Source organism: Peromyscus maniculatus, chromosome 2 (assembly GCF_049852395.1).
Source record: "Peromyscus maniculatus bairdii isolate BWxNUB_F1_BW_parent chromosome 2, HU_Pman_BW_mat_3.1, whole genome shotgun sequence".
Classification (NCBI taxonomy): domain Eukaryota; kingdom Metazoa; phylum Chordata; class Mammalia; order Rodentia; family Cricetidae; genus Peromyscus; species Peromyscus maniculatus.
The window spans coordinates 135,937,580-135,961,850 of NC_134853.1; the positions used below are offsets into that span (position 1 = coordinate 135,937,580).

Sequence of the window (24,271 nt, forward strand, 5' to 3'; positions counted from 1 at the left end):
ACTTATTCATATAGTCAGGAATCCCATGAGACTTTATACATATGCAGAGGACCTGGTGCAGATCCTGTGCACACCGTTTTTTCAGAGAGCTATTTGAGGTGGCTGATAGTTTCTTTAAAACCTGTGCATCAAAGAGATTACTGATATATAGTTCCAAATTGCTTGGTTACCCACCAGTATACAAGATAACTTGCTCTTGCACCATAAAGTGGTTATCAGGAACATAAAATTACTATATGATGTGTTTATGTTGTTGTTTTTGTTTTGAGACAAGGTCTCATGAAGCACAGGCTAGTTTCAAATGTACTATGTAGCTGATGGTGACAATGACTTTGAACTTCTGATTCACTTGTCTCCATGTCCCAAGTACTGCAGGGATTACAGGTATGTGCCATCATGCCTGGTGAAATTACTGCTTTAAGGTGATTGTATTTTCTGTATGTTAGATATCTAAATGAATTTTCCAGAGAAATTTGTGTTTTCTTTTTAACATGAAATATTTCTAAAATAATGTTTAAAAAAACGGAAACTTTAAAAACATAAACTTAATTCCCTTATAGGATTGCAAGTTAAAAAAAAAAAACAACAACTGGAAAACTGGGTGATGTAAGGTTATGTCTAGAAGTGAATGCCTGGACTTGGGAGGCTTTGTTCTTTAACTCTGGTTGCTAGTACTGAGAGCAGAGACTGCTGCCTTCTAAGGCTGATGCTGAGAAAGGGGCCATAGCTGTTCTTTAGAGGTTAATATAAGGAAACCTCTTGATTTGCCAGAGGAGTCTGGGAAGGGAGCAGATGGCAGCAAGAAGGGCCCTTCAGCTTACTCAGCTGCTCTGAGAAGCTTAGGGTGACCTCTCTAATACAAACAGACCAAGTAGCTTTCAGAGTAACGGGGCAGCGTCATTTGTATTCCTGAATAACAATACTGCCCCTCATTTTATCTTCCACACCCTGATCCACTATGTGGGCGCCATCTGCTTCCTGGGAATTTATATAGGCCCTGGCCCAGGCTAGTTGAGATTGTTATTGAGAGGTGTTTGGGGGAAATGTGTTCTTTACAAAGCACTTTCACATGAATCTGATTAAGCATTGTCTATTTGCATAATTAAGAAACTGAGGCAAAGAGGAATTGAGGGCTGTTGGAATCATAACTCAGGCACTGACTCCCGCTTTGTTTGTGTTTGACTGTTCCTCTTTGGAGCTGCTCCAGTGCTCTTGTTTGGACATTAGCGCCTAAATTTGGGAGTTAAGTTTTCTAAGATGGAAACTAGTTATTTTGTAAATGTTATTCTTGGAGGGGGGAGGGGGTTTAAGAGTTCTCGTGGCTACTATGTTTCTAGGTCACAGATTAAAAAAGAAAGTAACTCTGCCTCCCCAGTGCTGGGATTAAAGACATGTGCTACCATGCCCAGTTTAAGAATAGTTCTCAGAATGCAGAGGCAGGCAGATCTCTGAGTTCAAGGCCAGCCTGATGTACATATTGAGTTTCACAACAGCAAGGGCTACATAGAGAAACCCTGCCTGGAAAAAAAAAAAAAAAAAGGAACGAAAGAAAAGAAAAAGAAAAAGTGTTCTTGAACCAGCAAGATGGCTCAGCCCGTAAAGGTGCCTGCCAAGTCTGAGAACCCGAGTTTGTATGCACCCATAGGCATATACACATACACACACGTATATGCAATAAATATAAGTAAACAAATTATATATATATATATATATATATATATATATATATATATATATATATAAAACCCTTTTAGTAATCCCAGCACTCCTGCTGTCGGCTGAATCGGTATTGGTTTTCCTGCCTTAGCACCTGCCTAGAGGCCTTGGGAATCAAAAGAGCAGCGAGTAAAGTGGTTCTAATTGCCCAGGCTTTGCTGGGGCTTTTCTTACACTCAGAAACACAAAGGCCTTTGAATGGTGTCAGAGGGCTGTGCAGAGAAGTGTTCCTTTAGAACTCCCCGCAGATGATTCGCGTGCCATGGTGAGACGCTGTCTTGTGTTCATGAGTCCGTCTCGCTCCTCCTGTGAGACTGCTGCGGAGCACTTGATAGTTACGTTTGCATCGAGCAGTTGCCCAGGAAACCAGGCAGATGTCAGAGTTTACTGACTTGTCATTAACGGAGGACTCTTGTCTTTGTAGAATTATGCTTGCTAATTACTTTTATAAAGTTTTGGATGCATCTATCAGATCCAGTCGTGTCATACTCACTTTATCATGGCTAACAGTACAGGTTGTGGAACTAGATTGCCTGTGCTCAAGAAGGTTGGATGATGTTGAATGACTTCTTTATTTTTCTGCGCTTCAGCTTTCTTACTGAAAGGAAAAAGAGCAGACATTACATTGTTCTGAGGACCTAACTAGTTAACATATAGAAAACAATTAAAATATACTGTCTAGCATGTAAGGACTAAGTGTTAGCTAATAAAATAGCTTGTTTTTACTAATAAAAAATTATTGAGCCAGGCATAGTATTGCACACCTTTAATGCCAGCACTTGAAGAGCAGAGACAGGCAGATCTCTGAGTTTGAAGCCAACCTGGTCTACATAGTGAGTTCCAGGACAGCCAGAGCTATATAATGAGACCCTGTCTTGATAGCTAGATGATAGACAGATAAATAGATAGATAGATAATTGTGGGAGGAGCGGGGAGGGAGAGAAGGAGAGAGAGAAAATGTGGAAATGCACATGTCATAGCACCATGTGAGGGTCAGAATACAGCCCTCAGGAGTTAGTTGGTTCTCTCTGTCCAGTATGGAATCTGGGGATTGAACTCTATCATTAGGCTTGCACAACAAAGACTTTTTAACCTGCTGAGCTATCTTGCCAGCCTTCGTGCTCTATATTTGTTATTTATTTATTTATTTATTTATTTATTTATTTATTTATTTATTTATTTATTTATGGTTTTTCGAGAAAAGGTTTCTCTGCGTAGCTTTGCGCCTTTCCTGGAACTCACTTGGTAGCCCAGGCTGGCCTTGAACTCACAGAGATCCGCCTGGCTCTACCTCCCAAGTGCTGGGATTAAAGGTGTGCCTCACCACCACCTGTGTTCTATATTTTTTAAAACAGTCAGATATGGTGGTACATGCCTGAAATCTTAGCATTCAAGAGACTGAAACAGGAGGATTGGTCTGAATTCAAAGCCAGTTTGAACTACAACAAGACCCTGTCTCAAAAAAAAAAAAAATTAAAGGTTATAAAAACCAGCAAAAACTAACAGCTATCTATTTAAGGTATGAATTATAGAAAAGAATATTGTTATATCAATATTATTAACTTCTATATAAATTGTTTTTAAAACATTTTATTTGAGAATTATATAATTTCAAATATGTTCTAAAATACAGTCTCTAAATCATTACAGAAAAAAAGCAAATTCAATAGGAATTTTAAATCACTAAGTATGTTTTACTAATATATATACAAAACACTAAGTAATAATTCTTAGCCTGGAATATACTCCATCTCTTTTTTTTTCTTCGCTAAAGGTTCAACCAGCACTGTGTACAGGCTGTGTACAATAGGCAAAGCTTTTATGTACATAAGAGTGTGTCGGTAGCTGCCTCAATTTATAGCTATGGGTTATCCATATTATGTCCAGTGGGTTATCAAATTTGAAGGGGCTTAAGGAAGATAGATTAGTCAGTAGGACTGTAGTTGTAACACCAGCAACACTATCAATGTCTCCACTTTCTTTTTGGGGTTCTCTTTTTGGCTGCTCGCTGCAAAGTCATGTAAATATCTGTGGAGGCCACAGAAATGGGACTCCTGTCCAGTTCCACAGCCTTGCAGGCTCAGTATATAGTTGCCATCTGGAAGTGAAGTAAGCCCTCCATTCCAGTTAAGATCCACTCTGCTTTCTAAAGCTTTCTCAGTTTAAAACACCGACCAGTCTCTTTCGTAGAAAGATGCTATGGAACCTACATCTTTAATGGCTTGAGTTAAACCCTTCTTGTCTACAGGCGGCATACAGACAAACAGAAGTTACAGTGGCATCAGCTCTTTCCCTCATAGATTTGCTTGAATAAAGTATTTGTTCCATCCACTGTAATTCAAGAAAGGTTGCTTCTGTCTGTCATGTGGTGATTTCCTTGAATGAGTTTGTCATTGCTTGTCTAGAGCTCCTCATTATTCTCTTATTCTGATGCTTAGAATTGCCAAACTCATCAAAACTTGCAGCTCCTGTTCCCTTTCCAGTCATGACAAACATCCATCACTCAGGAGAGTCTGAGAACCTCCAGCTGGAGATGAATCTTTTGCTGGCTTTTTCATTGCTGAAAATTTTCCGCTCACATCCTGCATTGATAACCTAGGCACCTACAACCAGGCCACATTCAAGACAGGATGTATCACTGGCTCTGAAAATTGCATCCTCATACTTCAGACACATGACTCTGGGGAGAGCATCCAAAAGGGCTGGTAGATGTCATCTCTGCAGCCAGTGCAGCTTCAACAACAGCTGCCCTGAGACAGGAAGACTGTCAGTTAACGTTGTATGTAAATTCTTGTTACTCTGTTCACTATCCCAGTAAAATTGTTTAATTTACTGATATATTTTAATCACAAAATCAAGAATTTTATAAACATAATTCTCTAGGAATTACAGATATGAATATGTAAAGATTAAATTTAGAGTTCATTTATTCATTCATCTATAAACAGATACATATTAAGCCTTTACAATATGCCAGTTGAAAATATAAAGATGAAAACAAATTCTTGTTTACAAGGAGTTCACAATCTAAAGGGAGAAGACAAACATGAAACTCTTAATTACACTGATAGTCATTTGCTCAAATAGATAAAACTAATGAAAATGAGAGCCCTGAAAAAGCTATGTGTCCGAAGACATAGGGAAGACTCTTAGAGTAAATATCATGTGAGTTGAGAATCCAGAATGAGGAGGGGTGAGAAGGTCATGCTGGTATAGGGAATCTCACATCCAAAGCATAAAGGCAAAGAAAATGGAGAAACCCTGCCATGGTAAAGAATCCCTCAGTAAGTTTGTTGTGGTGGTGTACTGAGCAAGTCTGAAGAGACTGAAAGAGAAGCCAACACATGATACACTGTCTTGTGATCAGTGGAGAGACATTAAAGGATATAAAACTGTCGTAGTCAGTAAACATTATTTCTATAAATGTTCATTCTATGCTAGTTTCTATATTAGGCACCAGAAATACAAGATAGCGTGGAAGTTTCAATAAAAGGGGAATAGGCTGGAAAGATGGCTCAGCAGGTATAGCACATGCCATGAAAGCTGAGGACCTGGGTTCAATGCCCAAAGCCCATAAAGGTGGAAAGGTGGAAGGAGAGAACTGACTCCAAAGAGCTCTACTCTGATCACACAGGACTATGACATCTCCTCCAATCACACACACACACACACACACACACACACACACACACACACACAGAGAGAGAGAGAGAGAGAGAGAGAGAGAGAGAGAGAGAGAGAGAGAGAGACTAAATAAAAATTAAAAACAAAAGAAAATGCCCAGCATGTGTTTATGTTCAGAAAGTGTTACTGTTTAAAAATTCTTTATTGATCAATAAATGGTAGGGTGCATTAAAGCTCTGGATTCGGTCCCTAGCACTGGCAGTTAAAGAGGGGGTTACTAAGCAATTGGCTGTATTTGGAATGTACACTGATTTGAAAGGATCACTATAAATCTACTATTCCTAATTTTTAAAGCCCAAGATATTTCAGAAATTATGGTCATTTAAGTTTTTGTTCTTATGTCTATAATCATGCAAATTACATAACTGTTATGGGCAATCAATGAAATGATTATTTCTTAGGTCTTTATTATTTGATTCTGGATAAAATCTTGTAAGCTAGAATATAAGCTCCACAGGCATAAATGCTAAAGCTTTTTCATTTAATGATTCAACAACTTGAGGTACCAAGAGGTCTAATGCAAAGTGATATTTGAGCTAAGCAGTATAGAATATAGGATTTTCCTTATTTGAAAAAAAAGAAATTTCACCACATTTATACAATATAATCTATTATTATATTATGGTATATATTTATATGTCCAAATGGAAAAAAATGTCTTTAGTACTTTCTATTTAATTCAAGGTTGAGTTCAGTCTGTTTCGTGGACTCTCCAGCTTTTTTATTTTTCAAGGCAGGATTTCTTTGTGTAGCCTTGGCTGTCCTGGAACCAGGCTGGCCCCAAACTCAGAGATCCACTTGCCTCAGCCTCCCAAGTGCTGGGATGAAAGGCGTGCACCACTACCACCCAGCTTCTTCAGCTTTTTTAATGATGAGAACAATGTTGAGGGACATCTTCAGACCATTTCTACTACTTCTTGTGCTGTCATTATAATAGGCAGGAGAACCACACCTGGTGTAAGTCACAAGCCAGGCATGGGTTTTTAACAAATCGTGTTTGGTTCGTATTGGAGCACAGCAAATTCTAGCAAGTACTTCTTCCAGACACTTGGTTGTTCATTCCCTGTGAGGACATTTTGATGGTTTTAGTTTTTGTTTTTTGAGACAAAGTCTTGCTATGTCTATGTAGCCCAAGCGAGCCCCAAACTCATGATCCTCCTATTGTGACTGCAAGTGCTGCAGTCACAGGAATGTGCCGTCGCCGTGTACAGTTCTAAGAATGCCCCACTACCATGTGCAGTCACAGGAGTGTACCATCACCGTGTGCAGTCACAGGAGTGTACCATCACCGTGTGCAGTCACAGGAATGTACCATCACCGTGTGCAGTCACAGGAGTGTACCATCACCGTGTGCAGTTACAGGAGTGTCCCAGCACTGTGTGCAGTTACAGGAGTGTCCCAGCACCGTGTGCAGTTACAGGAATGTGCTGTCACCATGGATTTGTTGGTTTGCTGGTTCTTGCCCAAGTGATACTTGGTGTATGTTGAAGGTAAAGAAAGTGTAACATGCTTACAAGTGGGTATCCCTGCTCAGAGGCCATAGCATGAAAGTGTCTTGAAAAGACCAGTGATTTTCCTAGAAATTGAGATATCAGAGCCATCATGATATGTAATGTAGAAGGGACTATGGTATGATTTTATTCTTTTTTGTTGTTGTTTTGTTTTTGTTTTTCAAGACAAGGTTTCTCTGTGTAGTTTTGGTGCCTGTCCTGGATCTCGCTCTGTAGACCAGGCTGGCCTCGAACTCACAGAGATCTGCCTGGCTCTGCCTTCCAAGTGCTGGGATTAAAGGGGTGTGTGTGTGTGTGTGTGTGTGTGTGTGTGTGTGTGTGTGTGTGTGTGTGTGATTTTATTCTTATATTTCTAAACAAGATAGAGCTTGCTAGAGAAGGAGTATAAAATCACAGATTGGAATAGAAACGGGAAGTAAAACATTTCTTTTTTATGGCAAAGCTTGCTTGTGATTTGGGGAAAAATATACTACTTATAAAACTAAACAGGAACTCCTTGAAAGTATTTGGTGCTTTATTCAGGGTACACTTAATACTGAAGTATTTAAGAGTTTTGTTGTGTTTTTTTTTTTCATTTGGTTGTGGGGGTTTGTTTTGTTTTGTTTGAGACAGGGTCTATCCATGTAACCTGGCTGTCCTGAAACTCTCCAGGTACACCAGGCTGACCTTGAACTCACAGAGATCTACCTATCTCTGCCTCCCTCCAAAAAATTGTTTTTCAAACTTGTATATGGCGTGATACAATAGGAGCAGCAGTCTATTTATGTATTCTCTTAAAAACAAGTCTCTACATGTCCACCATTCCTGATTACTTTGCATTGAAAAGACAGGCCTGTTATAGGAAAGAATTAGGATGTTGGCCTTTGTGGCCTCTGGAGCCACTAGTGGGGTAAATGTTACATGTTGTTTTTAACTGCCTCTCCTCGATCTGTCCATCATCTTCAAGATCCATAACTGGTAAAAAGACACTACTTTTAAAGCTTATAGTTCTTGGGCATTGGAGTACTTAGTAAGTAGGGTGGTTTTATGATATACATAGGGTTGTTTTGATTTGGTTTTGCCAGCATGTGCCATTGAGAATGTGAGTGAAGAATCGTCACAGGGATACCAGAAAACTTGGTGAAGTAGTTGGTTTCCCCAGGTTTGGGGGCAATGTTTGCTCTTGTTTCTGTTGCTCCTTTCATTCAGAGACTACTGTGTTCCGACTGAAGAGGTAGCTCAGTTGATAAAGGTCTTGGTGCACAAGCATGAGACTGGGAGTAGTGGGACATCCTGTATCCTACCACCCAGAGAGGTGAAGGCCGCAGGATCAGGATTCCAGGGGCATCCTTGACTACATATCAAGTTGGAGATGTCCTAGGCTACACAACACCTTGTTTCAAAAAATAAATAAAGCATTCGTACTGCATTAAACAGTTATTCGTACTGCATTAAACAGTTACTGGTGTTATGTGCCTTGTAAACAGGGATGTGGTACCATAGGGTATACTTGCACCAAGTTCTCCTGTGTCTTAGGTTTCTTGCTTTTTGGATGTTACCATATGGTCACCATTTTGGAATTGTATGTTTTTAAGGATGAAATGTCCTTAATCATACTTATTCTTCCTTTGGTTCTGATAGACCCCAGACCCAGGGTACTACCTTCTCGAGGGGGCGCCCCAAGAACCCAGATTGATGCAACAGCAAGAGGTGTTTATTAATGCGGCTGTACAGTCGGGCAAACTCAGCTCCAGAGAGCAAGAGTCGCATCGTACTGTAGTCAAATAGGTACTTTTAAAGGAAAAACCCACAAAAGCCATAAGATTACAATTCCCATACAATTTTGTTTCACAAGATCATGGTCTGATCACAGAATGGGTACAGTCACGTCCGCATGTACACTCTTCCTGAAACCTCAAGGGGGGTTATCAGGGCGGGAGTGGAGTTTACACAAAAGTCACAGTGGTCCTTCCTGGAACACTTGCAACTATCCCAGTCACAGTTGAGCACATCTCTTAACAGAGATCTCTTTACATTGTTACATTGTGGAGGGGTGGTTGAATAATGGCTGAGTCAGGTTGCCCTTGGAACTAGTTTTCTTTTTAGTTCTTTATTCTCCTGGGGCTTGGAGGTGTAAGCCTGAAGGGTTAGGGTCTTTCAATTCTTCCTCATGGAATTATTTCTTCCATCTCATCTATAGCACTCACTTTCCTCTAGATTGTACTAGTGTTGTTTGTGGACTTGTCTTTATCATCACTTAGAGTTCAAAATCTACAGAATTCTTTTAAGGGTTTCTTTATTAACCATTTGAGACTGTAATGAAAGCTATGAACTATCCTTCCAGAAAAAAAATGCACAAATGAATATTAAAAACATTTTACATTAGTTCAAAAGATTCACTCCAAGATAAAGGAATCTTGTTTTTCTGGATTGTGCGTTCCTTCAGTACAGTACTTGACTTCACTCACTGAGCTTGGGTTATCCAGGCAGATCTTACTCCCTGTATAGGAGATGCTCACTGAATTGTGAATTGACTAACCCCTTAAGTTTCCTGCTACTCCCTAAACAGGATGTTTTCCTTTGTTTTTTTTAGGCTTCCATCTGAGCGGCACAGTAACTGAACCAGCCACTGCTTCTGAACCAGCAGTGACTTACAAAGTTGCAATCAGTTTTGATCGATGCAAAATCACTTCGGTGACCTGTGGCTGTGGGAATAAGGACATATTCTACTGTGCTCATGTGGTAGCACTCTCACTCTACAGGATCCGTAAACCAGACCAAGTCAAATTGCGTCTTCCTATCTCAGAAACCCTGTTCCAGATGAATAGGGACCAGCTACAGAAGTTTATTCAATATTTAATCACAGCACACCACACCGAAGTTCTTCCGACTGCACAAAAGCTGGCAGACGAGATTCTTTCTTCCAACTCAGAGATCAACCAAGTGAATGGTAATTATGTAACATTTTCTTGATTTAAAAAACATTACCTTTTCCACAACCACTGTTAAAAGCAACACTTTTCGTTGGGCATGGTGGTGCACACCTTTAATCCCAGCACTTGGGAGGCAGAGGCAGGGGGATCTCTGTGAGTTCAAGACCAGCCTGGTCTACGAAGTGAGTTCCAGGACAGCCAGAGCCACACAGAGAAATCCTGTTTGGAAAAAAACCAAAACCAACCAACCAACCAAAGCAACCCTTTTTCCTCTACTTTGTTGCTTCATTGTATTTTAAGAGGTTGGAATTTTCCTACAGTTGTAGTAATTTAACCTTAATCAGTTCATTCTGTCTAAACAACTATGATTAGTTCTTAGTTTCTTTCTTTATTTTTTTTTGGGGGGGGGGGTTGCTTTTTGCTTTTTCGAGACAGGGTTTCTCCGTGGAGTTTTTTGGTGCCTGTCCTGGATCTTGCTCTGTAGACCAAGCTGGCCTCGAACTCAGAGATCTGCCTGGCTCTGCCTCCCAAGTGCTGGGATTAAAGGCGTGTGCCACCACCGCCTGGCCTAACTCTTAGTTTCTTAAAGCAATTCATTTCTACTCCATAGATGTTTGGACTGAGGAGTTGGTAGCATTCTGCTTCTTGACTTGGTTGGTAGTTACACAGTTTTAATCACTGTGTAATAATTCATCAATCTTTACTATAAATTGTATAATTCTCATAATTTATGTTGTATTAAATATTTAAGATCTGGGGATGTAGGTCAGTGTTAGAGTGCTGGCCTGGCATGTGCAAGGACCTGAGTCCAGTCCCTAAAGCTGGAATAAAAATAGAATTTAGTTAATTTTTAAAAATAGAATTTAATTAATTTAAAAAAAAAAAAAAACTCAGGCTGGAGAGATGGCTCAGTGGTTAAGAGTACGGGCTGCTCTTCCAGAGGTCCTGAGTTCAGTTACCTACAACCACATGATGGCTCATAGTCATCTACAGTGAGATCTGATGCCCTCTTCTTGTGTGCAGGCATACATGCAGATAGAGCACTCATATACATAAAAGCAAACAAACAAAAAAAGCAGTATTGTATGTACACACACTTAAATATGTGCTTGTGTATACAGAACAAAAGACTAAGAGAGTCATTGTAATATTAATAGTGATAGTCTATAACTGATAGAATTACAGGTGTTTATTTTTATGCTTTGGTATAATTTCTATAGTAAGTATATACTACTTTTATAATTCAGAAAGATGTTTAAGAACAAAAGGATTTGGTACAGTGGCCACACCTACAACCCAGTGCTTGGGAAGTGGAAGCAAAAGGATCAAGGAGTCAAGGTCGTCCTCACGTCACAGCAAGTTCAACGCTAACTTTAGCTACATGGGCCCTGACTCAAGGGAGAGAGACAGAGACAGACAGAAAGAAGGAAAGAAAGAAAGAAAGAAAATTGTTCCTCAGACCTAAAAGCTCCCTTAGGACATGTGTCCTTTAAAGCTTCATGAGAAAAAGCCAGTTCCCTAAATGCTTCAGAGTGGACTTGCCTACTGGTAATAGTAGACCATCAGAGGATCTTACATTAGAGATGGCGTGATATTTCTTATTTAACTAATTTTGCCCTTTAACTGTGGCTTGATTAGTAACTTTATAAAAGATACCCCTTCCATTTTATCTTCTCCTGTCGCCCCGATAGAACCCAGACTATCTCACTAAAGTGTCATTTACTTTGACATGTTACCAGTACCAGGTAAGTCACCCCATTCTCATTCTTTTTATGAGAAGGCTCAAATATCCAAACCAATAAACTTATATAAGAACATTTTAATTTAATGTAACTTAATTTTAAATCAATCAAGTTGGACACTGAGTTAGTGGACAGCTAATGACTCCAGGTGTTGCTTACCTAGTTGAAATGGTTCTGCTCACTTACTTTTAAATACTTACCCTCCTCTATCTGACCTTTGAATGTGGGCATTTCTTATTTAATCTTTTTTTTTTCTCATTTTATGGGCTCTCTATAGACAATTTCAGCTATCCCCTTGACTTCATCTATCATCTGTTTATCATGATTCACAGATTCATTTTTCCAGTCTAGCACTTGTGTGTATTGTGTATATCTACCTGACTTTTATATCACAGAGACATCCTAAGATCAGTGGATCCAAATGTGAATTTACAGTCTACATTCCCTTACCTTTTTAATTTTGGTTGATACCAGGGATTGGACTGAAGGCCTTCCATGTGTTAGGCAAGTGTTCTACCACTGAGCTGCATACTGGCTAGAGTTAACTTCCTCAGACTTGCTCATTCTTCTGCTTAGTCACCATCTTAACGATTAGCACTATGCTGTAGACACCACAAACCTGTATTTATCTCTAACATCTTTTCTTTCTACATGTATTCCACTGCAAAGTCTGTCATCTTAAATATTTCATGATTTTAATTTCTATAGCACCATCACTCTAAATTAAACCATTATGATCTTCCACCTAGATAGATACATTGTTCCCCTTTATTCTGTCCTCCGCAGGGCCAGCCCAAGTGATTTTTCTATAACTACGGATATTGTCACACCATTTCTTTTTGTTTTGTTTTGTTTGTTTTTGAGATAGGATCTTACTTTGTAGCTCTGGCTGTCCTAGAACTCACTATGTAGACCATGCTGCTGGTCTTGAACTCAGAGAGCTCTGTCTGCCTCTGCCTCCCAAATACTGGGTTTAAAGGCATATGCCACTACACCTGCCCACACCATTTCCTTCTTTTTTTGGGGGGGGGTTGGTTTCTGAGACAGGGTTTCTCTGTGTACTCCTAGCTGTCCTGGAACTCACTCTGTAGACCAGGCTGACCTCGAACTCACAGAGATCCTCCTGCCTCTGTCTCCCAAGTGCTGGGATTAAAGATCTGCATCACCACTGCCCAGCTCTATTTCTTATTTAAAATTCTTCATTTGTCTCTTATTGTTATTAGGAAAAAGTCCACATTTCTTTGGCCAACCAAACAGTGCATGAACTGGCTATTGCTTACATTTTTACATGAGATTCCCTTGAGAGAATGTCGTCTTCTCTTCTATTACAGTTGTATTCAGTTACAGTGTAGTTTATGACTTCATGCTGTCTTGAACAAAAGTAAACTCGGTATTTCCCTTACTCTGTGCCAGGCAGACTCCCATTCACTCCTCCAGGGTCTTTTTTTTAAAAGCCTACTGTGGCTTCTCTTTCCACATGAAACTTTGTGTGTGTAAAGAACTGGGGAAGTAGTTCTTGCTAGTATGTACAAGGCTCTGGGTTCAATCTCCAGCATAACAGGAAAAATATGCATATGATTATTTGTTTATCCCCCTTCTCTCCAACTATTCCAGAGCCTCCAAGAGGACAGGAACTATATCAGTTTTGTTTATCACTATATCCAGTATTTGACACTAATTCTGCTACACATTAGGCTCTTGGTATATAGTGCTTGCTCTGTTTTAGTTTGTTTTTCAACTAAGATCTCACTGTATTGCTCAAGCCAGATAGAACTCAACAAAGAGATCCTCCTTCCCTAGCCTCAAAAGTTGCTAGGATTAGAGGCACGTGTCACTGCACCTGGCTAAATGTTTAATAAATGAAACTGTTGTGGTTAGAGAGATGGCTCAGTGGTTAAGAGCACTTTCTGCACTTCCAAAGGACCCAAGTCAATTTCCAGGACCCACATGGCAGCTCACAACCATCTATAATTGTAGTCCCATGGAATCTGATGCTTTCTTCTTATATGCAGACATACATATAGACAATACACCCATGTACATAAATGAATAAATAAATCTTTAAAAACAAATGAAACTGCCTTATTAAATATTTTGTGGTTCTGGGCATGATGCTACACACCCAAGTAATTCCAAGGAGGATCCAGAGTTCAAAGCCAACCTTGTCAAAAAATTGAAGCCATCCTTATCAACACTGGAGGACCACCCCCCCCCTCTCTCTCTCACACACACACACGTGGGGCCTCTTGGCTCTTTTTCAGATGACTGTCTAGTCTTAACACTGATTTTCTATTGTATCTTACCTAAATGTTGCCTTACTCTCTTTTCTTTTCCTTTCCTTTTTTTTTTTTTTTTTTTTTTTTTTTGGTTTTTCGAGACAGGGTTTCTCTGTGTAGCTTTGCGCCTTTCCTGGGACTCACTTGGTAGTCCAGGCTGGCCTCGAACTCACAGAGATCCGCCTGGCTCTGCAGGGATTAAAGGCGTGCGCCACCACCGCCCGGCAATCCTTTCCTTTCCTTTTTCTTTACCCAGCAGCAAACTAGAAAATATTTTGGGTGAAATTTGACTTTTAATCACTTTGAAGATTCTACAGTGACCTAGTCCTATGCTAGCAGGATATTCTGTAGGGCGCATACTAGGTATTTTTAATGTGCCGGATTTCTTCCACAACTGTTATGAACTGCTATGACCGTGTGGATCCAGAGTGCTCTCTGCTTTTCTTCATACCTCCTCCAGTCCTGAGAGGTGATATCATTCCATACTTGCAGCCAGTTGATTAAGGCCAACTTTCTTCTTAGGATAGGTTCCTAATTCTGCTTTTTCATCCCCTAATTGAATCACCTAGGATGATAATTGATCCAGCTGCCTCTGCCTTCAGCTGCTAGACCACTGTTATTCTTTCCTCAGTCCTTAGGCCCAGAGTATCCAGAAACCCAGTCCCCTGCTTAACCTAATTTATCTCAGTTCCTTCTTCCTGAGCTACCGATTAGGTTCTAAAACATCCCAAAAAATGTCCAAAATAACTGTCTTAACAGTTACCAGCACTGTGCTCATAAAGGATTCATCTGAATTTGGCTAGGGATTGAAATATGAGCAAGGAGCCAACAGACTTTTAGGAAAGAGGTCCATGTGAATAACTCCAGCTGTGTTTTAATCAGTTTTGCTGAGGTAAGCCCAGATATGAAGGAAACATGAATATAAGTTTATAAAATCATGTCACCATGTCGACAGCTCTGCTATGCTTTAGGAAATAGTTTTATGGTGAAATACAATATAACACATATACGTTTATTTGTTAAGATGTCTCATGTAACCCAGGCTGTCCTTAAATTCACTATGTAATCAAAGATGGATTTGAATTCCTGATCCTCTGCTTCTACCTCCTGAGTGCTGAAGATTAGAGATTATGTACCACTCTGCCCAGCTAAAAAGAGTTTTATGTTCTAATAAAATATTTTTAGTTTTAAAAATAATATATGTATATTAATACAGATTTGAACTTCACAGAGGAGCAAAACAAAATAATAAATATCACTTTCGGGGGGCGGGGAATGTTTTGATTTATATTCCTGTATTTTGAAGATACAGAGGAGAAATAAACTAAGTTTCCCCTACCATACAGCACAGAATGCCTCTGTGACCAACTGTGTGGGAATTTTTTTTCTCTGCACATCAACCACCTAGTTCCACAACAGACACCAGCGTGTCCTCTAATACAGTTCGTTTCTGATACTGACTACCTGGAGGTGGTGAAAGGCCCACATGTTGAAGCTCAGTCTCGGGACTGTCACTTCTGCCCGACTTCAGATGCAAGTCACATGGCCCAGGTTGTTACAGCCTTTAACTAGCTGGCAGACTGACTGACCATAAACCAAAGTTCCCACACTCCTCTCCTGATGTTCATGTCATTTGCTGGGGCAGATCACCGAATCAGGGAAACGTTTTACTTACATTTGCAGGTTCATTATAACATTACCAAAGGCACAACCAGAAAATACACAGGGCAAAGCATATCTTACAAGAGGCTGTGCTTCCGTACCCTCTCCAAGTATGCTGCTCTTGAGAACCCTCCCCCGTGTCCCACTATTTGGAAGGTTTTTCTGGAAGTGTCATTGCATAGATATGATTGTTTAAATCACTGGCCATTGGTGAGCAATTTAACCTTCAGGACTCTATTTCTCCTCAGTAGAGACTGACACATGGGACTAAATGTCCCACCTCTCTGCCTGCGTGAGCAGAGCCAATCCTGAAGCTGCCTAGCTTGTCTTGACTGTCATCAGCAACTCATTAGCACACAGAAAGACGCCACTTTGAAAATTCCAAGGACTTTAAAGTTGTATGCCATGCCTCGAGAAATGGCCCGGCAGTTAAGAGTACTTGTTGCTCTTACAGAGGACCAGGGTTTGAATCCCAGAATCCCCACGGCAGCTAACAACCAGTTGTAACTAGTTCCAGAGGATTTGATGCCCTCTTCTGGCCTTTGCAAGCACTGCACACATGTGATGCACAGACATACATGCAAACAAAACATCCATACACATAAAATGAAAATCTTTTTTAAAAAAAATAGTGGTATGCTATTAAGTAAAGGACAGAGACCACATATATATTTAACAAAAGCAGACATGTATTTCTCTCTCTTTCTTTTCTTTCTTTTGCCTTTATTGCTTTTCTTTTTTCCTTTTTTTGGTTTTTCAAGACAGGGTTTCTCTGTGTAGCCCTAGCTGTCTTATAACTTGCTCTATAGACCAGGCATCCAATCCACCTGCCTCTACCTCCCAAGTTCTGGGACTAAGGGCATGTGCCACCACCACCCCACCCCATCCCACCCCCACAGCATGTGTGTATTTCATTCTAGGCTTCTCAGTAGTCAGAGACCTTAGAAGGCTACAACTGTGACTTCTGTGAACCTGAAACTGGCACACATCTTACATTTCTGAAGTCCCACAGAGTGGCCAAAGCACTGACTATCACATCTGTATGCTCACAGTGTGCCACACGGCAGAGTGTGTGGCATGGGAATCCAGAGCATTGATCACACCGTTCCCGTTCCTCACAGGCGCCCCTGACCCCACAGCTGGGGCCAGCATCGATGATGAGAACTGTTGGCACTTGGATGAAGAGCAGGTGAAGGAACAAGTGAAGCTTTTCCTCTCCCAGGGGGGTTACTATGGCTCTGGAAAGCAGCTCAATTCAATGTTTTCCAAGGTAAGAAATAAAAAAGGGGGTTCTTTCTTTTAAACATTAAGTAAACCTGGCTTACCACACGTCTGCCTTCTGGTGTACCTAGCTGACCTCACCTAACTGTACTGAGTGCTTAAAACCTAGCAGGAGAGGATAAGCAGAGCCTCATGATCAGGCTAGGTCATGGAGCCTACCGACCTCCCTCTGGTGGTCTGTTCTTTCTTCTGCACTCTAAATGAGCCAACACTGCTGGAGAACTTTCTGCTGTGAACCCAGAACTGCCTGAGGAAGCTTCAAAGACTAGTTTCAACACTGTTCCAGAAGAGACTATTTTGAAACTTGAGGCAGTCATGCCAGGCAGGCTGGATTGGTTTTTGTTTCTCTCTCTTTTCATTAGCACTTTTACTGGGATATAATACACACACACACACACACACACACACACACACACACACACATATATATATATATATAATATTGTATGTGTATATTATATGTAATATATATATATATATATATATATATATACACTGTATGGTTTACACTTATAATCCTTACAATTGTGGCTGAAGATGCAGGTCAGCAGTAGAATACTTGCCTAGCATGTACAAGTTCAGTGGGTATTTATGGAATGTTTTGTGGGGGGGGGGGTTGGTATATTCACAGATAGAATATAGCCATCCCTACAATTAATATTCTCATCACCCCGGGAAGAAACTTCATGCTTTTCATCTATTGGTCATAAGTGAGCTGCTTCAGAAACAAACTGAGATATTTGTCTTTCCACGACATCAAACTTATGGAAAAATAATTCACAAGTGATGTCAGTTTTGTTGGTTTTGAATTACCAACTAGTCCTGATTTCACATTACAATTGCAGGGTTTAATTTAAAGTTTATTTTGAGGGATCTTATGACGTGAATGTAGTGCTCAAAGGATGACTATGTGGAATCAGTTCTGTTTTCCCCTTGTCCTGGGCTCCAGAGATTGAACTCAGTCACCAGGCTGAAGGGCCAAGTATCTTTATGTGCTAAGCCATCTGGGTTTCCTCACAGTTTATTTTATTCCAACCTTAACTACTAATATCAATCCTAAGATCACATACATCATCCCAGTTTTATACACATCACACACTGTATCTATCATCTGTCTACTTATCTATCATCTACCTAACTGTTATATCTGATTGTGTGTGTGCTTGTGCTAGGAGAAGCAGATGCTTTTTTGGAGGGGGTGGGCTACAAAAAGATTGTGCTACAGAGGTCAGTGAGGTCAAGAGCAGACACATGCAGAGAGTCACTCAAGGGGTTAGATAAATATCCACCTAAGGAAATGGGAAGGTGGTTCATTGCTAAGCTGCAGTCAATCCCCTGCAGTGCTGGTAAAATGGGAGGTGAGTCTGGAGTTCATTGGCTAGTGGGCTTAGTCTACTTAGAGTTCCAGGCCAATGAGAGACTGTCTCAAACGAAAGATGAAGTGCACCTGAGGAACAACACCCAAGGTCATCCTCTAACTCACTCACTCACTCTCTCTCTCTGTCTCTCTCTCTGTCTCTCTGTCTCTCTCTCTCTCTCTCTCTCTCTCTCTCACACACACACACACACACACACACACACACACACACACACACACACACGTGTGCGTGTACACATACATGAAGACAGTGACTTGAGGGCCCAGTCACAGAACTTTCTGAGTTGCAGGGCAGGTTCCAAATACAGAGCTGCTTCAAGATGCGGAGCCAGATGGGAGAGCAGCGGTGTAGGCAGGCAGTGTCAAGCAGAGGGACGTGCTGAGCGGAAGCCCCGGAGACAGTCGAGAGTTACTCACCTACTGATCGCTTAGTGTCAGTTGGTCTGCTGATGTGTTGGTGGGTGTTCTGTACCTCCTTGTTAGGTGCCCCTTTTATTTACTTATTTTTTAATCATCTATTTATTTTACATCCCGGCTGCAGCCTCCCCCCATCCTCCCTTCCCAGTCCCTTTCCTCCATTTCCCCCTCCCATCCCCAATCCCCTCCTCTTCCATCTCCATCCAGGAAAAGGCAGGTTTCCTATGACTATCAAAAAACATAGCACATCAAGTTTCAGTAAGACTAAGCACCTGGCAAGGTGACCCAGTATGAGGAGTAGGTCCCCAAAAGCCAGAAGAAGAATTAAAGACAGCCCCTGTTCCCGCTGTTAGGAGTCCCATAAGAGGACCAAGCTACACAACTGTAACATATATGCAGAGGGCCTAGGTCAGTCTCATGTAGACTCCCTGGTTGTTGGCTGTCTCTTCGAGCCCCATGAGCCCAGGTTAGTGGATTGTGTGAGCCTTCCCATGGTGTCCTTGACCACTCTAGTTCCTATACTCCTTTCTCCTCTTCCTTCCCAGGATTCCCAAACTCTGCCTAATGTTTGGCTGTGAGTCCTGCCTCCATCAGTTGCTGGATGATGCCTCTCTGATGACAATTGGACCAGGCACCAATCTGGTCACAGTATGGCCAGTTCAGGCTACTTATCCACTATTGCTAAGAGTCTAAGCTCGGGTCCTCCCCCTGGACTCCTTGGAGATTCCCCTGCACTAGGCTTCTGGCCAACCCCAAAATGCCCCATCCCCCTCAACAGTCCCCCTCCATATCCTCCCCAACCTGATCCCTCATGTTCCCACCCCCACCTGCCCTCAGTCCACTCATGAAATCTCTTCTCTTTCCCCTTCCCAGGAGATCTGTGTGTCCCACCCTTGAGTTCTCCTTGTTACCTAGCCTCTCTGGGTCTGTGGATTGTAGCATAATTACCCTTTATTTTACAGCTAATAACCACATATAAGTGAGTACATACCATGTTTGTCTTTATCAGTCTGGGTTACCTTACTCAGGATGATTTTTTTCTAGTTTGATCCATTTGCCTTCAAATTTTCCTGGTGTACTTGTTTTTAACAGCTGAGTAATACTCCATTGTGTAAATGTGCCACATTTTCTTTATCCATTCCTTGGTAGAGGGGGTGTTTCCCCTTTTATATGACCCAGATAAGGAGATTGCATCATCTGTTGGTCTGTGTTCAATAAGTTCAAAAGCCTGCTTTTCTTTTTTTTTTTTTTTAATATGGTTTGTATGCAATTCATGTGTTCTTGATTTGGTTTGATAAGTTCATGGTAGTAATATTTTTATGAGTAAATTGTCTATCAGCACATGCCCCTGGCTTGTGCTGGGCAGATGGTAGTTGTTTACTTGCACGAACAAGAAGTGGAGCTCCTCTGCATCAGCTTTACTCACCAAACTGCTGTTTTACAAATGGAGTTAGTCAGGGCAAGGCACAGCCTAAAGGTAATGTTTGGTTCAGTGCAGAGTAACTGGAGCAGATGGCAGCTCATCTCAAACGAACACTCTCTTACCCCCTCCATACCTACCTACTCACCCCCAGCTCTCAGTGACCTCGTCTACTTTCTGTGTGTATAATTTTCTCTATTCTGTACTTTCAAATAATAAAAACATACGTGGGGGGTGACTTCTTTCACTTCTAAACCTGCTGTTTTAAAGGTTCATCTTTATGGTTAAGTAAGAGTCCATTTTATTTAGCTTCTGTCTGTCAGTAGACATTTGGATTGCTTTCACCTTTTTACTACTCTTTAAAAAAGTTGTAGTTAGCATCCTTGTGCAAGTTCTACATAAACAATTCTCCAAGGTTGCTGCTTCATTCTATAGTCCCACCAACAGTACATGGGTTCTGATTTCTTTACATCCAGGCCAATACTGCTATTGTCTTTATAGTATGTTATAGGATGTTATTCCAGCCATCCTAGTGTGTTTAAAGAGGCATCTCATTATATATAACAGGCTTTCTTGATACATGTAGGAATTTTGCTTACAGAGTTGAGAGGCTTTCTTTCTGTCTCTTAAGTACACTACACAAGTACATCATCTTCTCAACCTGTTCTCCATCTTTCACCTCCTCCTTTTCTGTGCTCTGCAGTTACCAATTACTTGCCCCTCCTTATATGGCAGGTTCGAGAGATGCTTCGGATGAGAGATTCCAATGGAGCCAGGATGCTGACACTTATAACTGAGCAATTTATGGCTGATCCCCGCCTCACACTCTGGAGGCAGCAAGGAACAAGCATGACAGACAAGTGCAGGCAGCTCTGGGATGAGCTGGGTAAGTCCTATTCCTCATAAGTCACCGACGACTTTAGAGAGCATTTGTCGTCGTCGTCGTCGTCGTCGTCGTCGTCGTCATCGGTGCATGTCTGGATCTTGCTTATTCTAGCTCTGAAACATTTTAGGTTCAACAGAAGCGTCCTAATCCCACTTTGTTGCTTCTACAGCACTGTGCTTGCCTGTTAAGATTCCATTTCACGTTACCTCCACAGAAGCCATTGCTGAAAGAAAACCTCTTCCCTTAGCTTCAGTTGCATGGCACTAACCTAGCTTTCTAAATCCTTAGCTCAGGCTCTGGGGACATAGCTCAGCTAGTGGAATGCTTCCCTAGCACGTACCAAACCCAAAGTTCAGTCAGCACTGCATACAAGCAGGTGTGCTAGCACACACCTGTAATCTCAGCACTTGGAAGGCGGAGAAAGGAGAAACGGGCCTTCAAGATCATCCTAGTACTTAGTGAATTCCACCACCACCACCACCACCACCACCACCACCACCACCACCACCACCGCCACAAAACCCCCCAGCCTCACTTTTTGTTGCTTGCCCCGAGGCTCCTCTCTGGTGTCACGCCTACCGTGTGAAGAGGAGAGCTCCTACTGTGTGTGCTTAGGCTTCGGCCTCCTGTGCTGCTCTTCTTTCTCTTTTTCTGTACTTGTTGAAGAGCTTCATGGCAAGCCAGGCATGGTGGCACCCCTTTAATCCCTGCACTCAAGAGGCAGAAGCCAGGCATGGTGGCACCCCTTTAATCCCTGCACTCAAGAGGCAGAAGCAAGCTGGTCTGTGTAGCCTAAGGCCATCCTGGTCTACATAGAAAGTTCCAGGCTAGCCAGGACTGTATGGTCAGACCTTGTCTCAAAAAGTAAAAAATAAGTATAAACAAATATAATTTTAGATTTTTTTAAAAATAAGAGTTGAAGCAATATAGACAAACTTTCATCCTCAGTTAGTGTCTGAAACTGAGGCTAGGTGGTCTTTAAAACCTATCTAGGGCTGAAGAGATAGCTCAGTGGTTAAGAGTCCTGGCTGTTCTTCCAGAGGTCCTGAGTTCAATTCCCAGCAACCACATGGTGGCTCACAACCATCTGTAATGAGGTCTGGTGCCCCCTCCTGGTGTGCAGGGATACATGCAGGCAGAACACTGTATATGTGATAAATAAATCTAAAAAATTCTATTTGGGAAAAACATCCTATTTTACTTTAAGAAGCTATGAAATCTGGGGCTGGAGACATATGGCTCAGTGGTTAAGAACATGTATTATTTTTGCAAGGACCCAAGTTCAATTCCCAGCACCCATGTTGAGGAGCTCATAACTGCCTATAACTTCAGCTCCAAAGGAATTCCTCTAACCTCAGCCACAAGCACATATACATATACATGTATGCATAAATAATAAAAATATTTTTTAGAAAAGGGCTGTGAAATTCCCATTCATGACTGAGTTAAGAAGCATTATGTAACTGGATATGGTAGCTGTAATTCTAGAATTTTGGAAATTAAGTCAGGGGGAGGTGAGTTCAAGGCCAACTAACCTGACCAATATAATTTAGCAAGACCCTATGGGGGGAAACCACTTCATTTCTGCTTATTGCTAACTGGAGACTGAGAAAGTGTCTGGCACAGCCACATAGCCAATCCTGAAAAACAACCTGTTTTCTGTGGAAAGGAGAGTGACGTGTTCAAAGAAATAGTTCCCATTTGGTCACCCGTAGGTGATGTTCTACCACAGTGACAAAAAAAAAACCCTGAAAAAGTAGTGTTTTAAGGCTGATCACAAATTTGATCAGCAGTTACAAAATCCAAGTAAATCATTTTTCTCCGAAAAAATTAAGATTTGTTCTGTAATAATAGATTAGACTAGATCCTTTGCAAATTTTATTTCATGTAATTCTCCTACTATACCAATAAGATAGGTATTTTTAAGTTCTCTGTTTACTAATTGGGGACTTAGAGGTCAAAAATCTAACTACCCAAAATATGAAACTTTTATGAGCACTTCCCTTCCAACCTTGACCTTATCTTTAGTGTCTTTTGCTATTCACTATTATGCCCTGAATATGTTGTGTGTATGTGAGTGTGCATGCATGCGTGCATGCGTGCGTGCACATATGCACAAGTGTATATGACATACATGCCGAGGTCAGAGAGAGGACAACCTGTTGGTCCTTAAGCACCTTCCACTTATTTGAGGTACGGTCTCTCATTGGTCTGGAACTTTGTCACACAACACAGGCCAGTCTAGCTGAGCCTGCAGGCTTCTGGAGATCCTCCTGTCTCCACCTCGGATCTCACCATGGCAATACTTGGATTTCAGGCACATGCCACTGCATCCAGCTTTTATGTGGGCCCTGGAGATCTGAACTTGGATCCTTACACTTGGAAGGCAAGCACTTGAACCACTGATCTCCTCAGCCCTATGTCCTGAACACATCTAAATTTAACACATTGTATCACATGGTATTGTGCTCATTTATCCATCTCTCCTACCAGACAGCTCCTACAGACAGAAAAGAGGTCTTATTCACCTGTTGTTAAGTTACTTTCACATTGCTGTGGTCACACGATCAGATGGAAACCTAAGATTCATTTGGCTTATGGTTTCTCAGGCTTTAGTCCCTTGGCCAATTCTGAAAATCTTAACAATTATGTTCATTTTTATATATAATGTGTGTGTGTGTGTGTGTGTGTGTGTGTGTGTGTGTGTGTGTGTGTGTGTGTTCGTTCCACATGTATGAAAGAGAAGGAAGCTGATGGGTTGTTTTTTGTTTTGGGGGCATTTGGATTGTTTGGGTGCTGAGGCCTGAAGCACAGGCATACATGTTACTCCAGATACTAAGAATGTGGACTGCTCTGTTTTTCAGGGGCTTTATGGGTGTGCATAATTTTAAATCCACACTGCAAACTGGAAGAAAAATCCTGTTGGCTACAGCAGCTGCAGAAGTGGAATGACCTGGATATCTGTCCTCTGGAAGATGGCAATTATGGGCATGAACTACCCAACATTACCAATGCACTTTCCCAGAGTGCCAGCCACAGCCCAGGTGAGCCAAGTACCTTTTTGTTTAGAACTTCAGAAGGTAAGAGGACAAAACACCAGAACAATGGTGGTCAGGCGGCCTTCTTTTTTCTCTTTTTTTTTCATGGCAAATTTATCATCATAAATAAGAAAAGCTTTTTTTAATTCACCTCAACATGCTAAATTTTAGGTAAGCATAAGCATTTGACATTGAGGATGCTGTCTTTTTCCACATCAAGGGAGTCTACAGTGCCCAGCAGGAAGTCCTAGTGCTCTCTGCCCGATTCCTCTCAACCTTCAGATTCTCTGGGTTCGTATAGCTAGAAAACCTGCTTTAAAGGAGAGACAGAAGCCTACCAAAAAGAAA

At 41.3% G+C, this 24,271-nt stretch overlaps 1 protein-coding gene across 1 annotated transcript in view; it reads left to right on the forward strand.

The window, feature by feature from the left end:
* The window catches only part of Zswim5 (zinc finger SWIM-type containing 5), a 115,145-nt gene that overhangs the window by 65,471 nt on the left and 25,403 nt on the right, over positions 1 to 24,271 (forward strand). The window contains exons 2-5 of the mRNA XM_076564859.1: positions 9,484 to 9,840; positions 16,625 to 16,773; positions 20,735 to 20,885; positions 23,750 to 23,929. Coding sequence (XP_076420974.1) covers positions 9,484 to 9,840; positions 16,625 to 16,773; positions 20,735 to 20,885; positions 23,750 to 23,929 — 837 coding nt within the window. The remainder of the gene's footprint in view (positions 1 to 9,483; positions 9,841 to 16,624; positions 16,774 to 20,734; positions 20,886 to 23,749; positions 23,930 to 24,271) is intronic.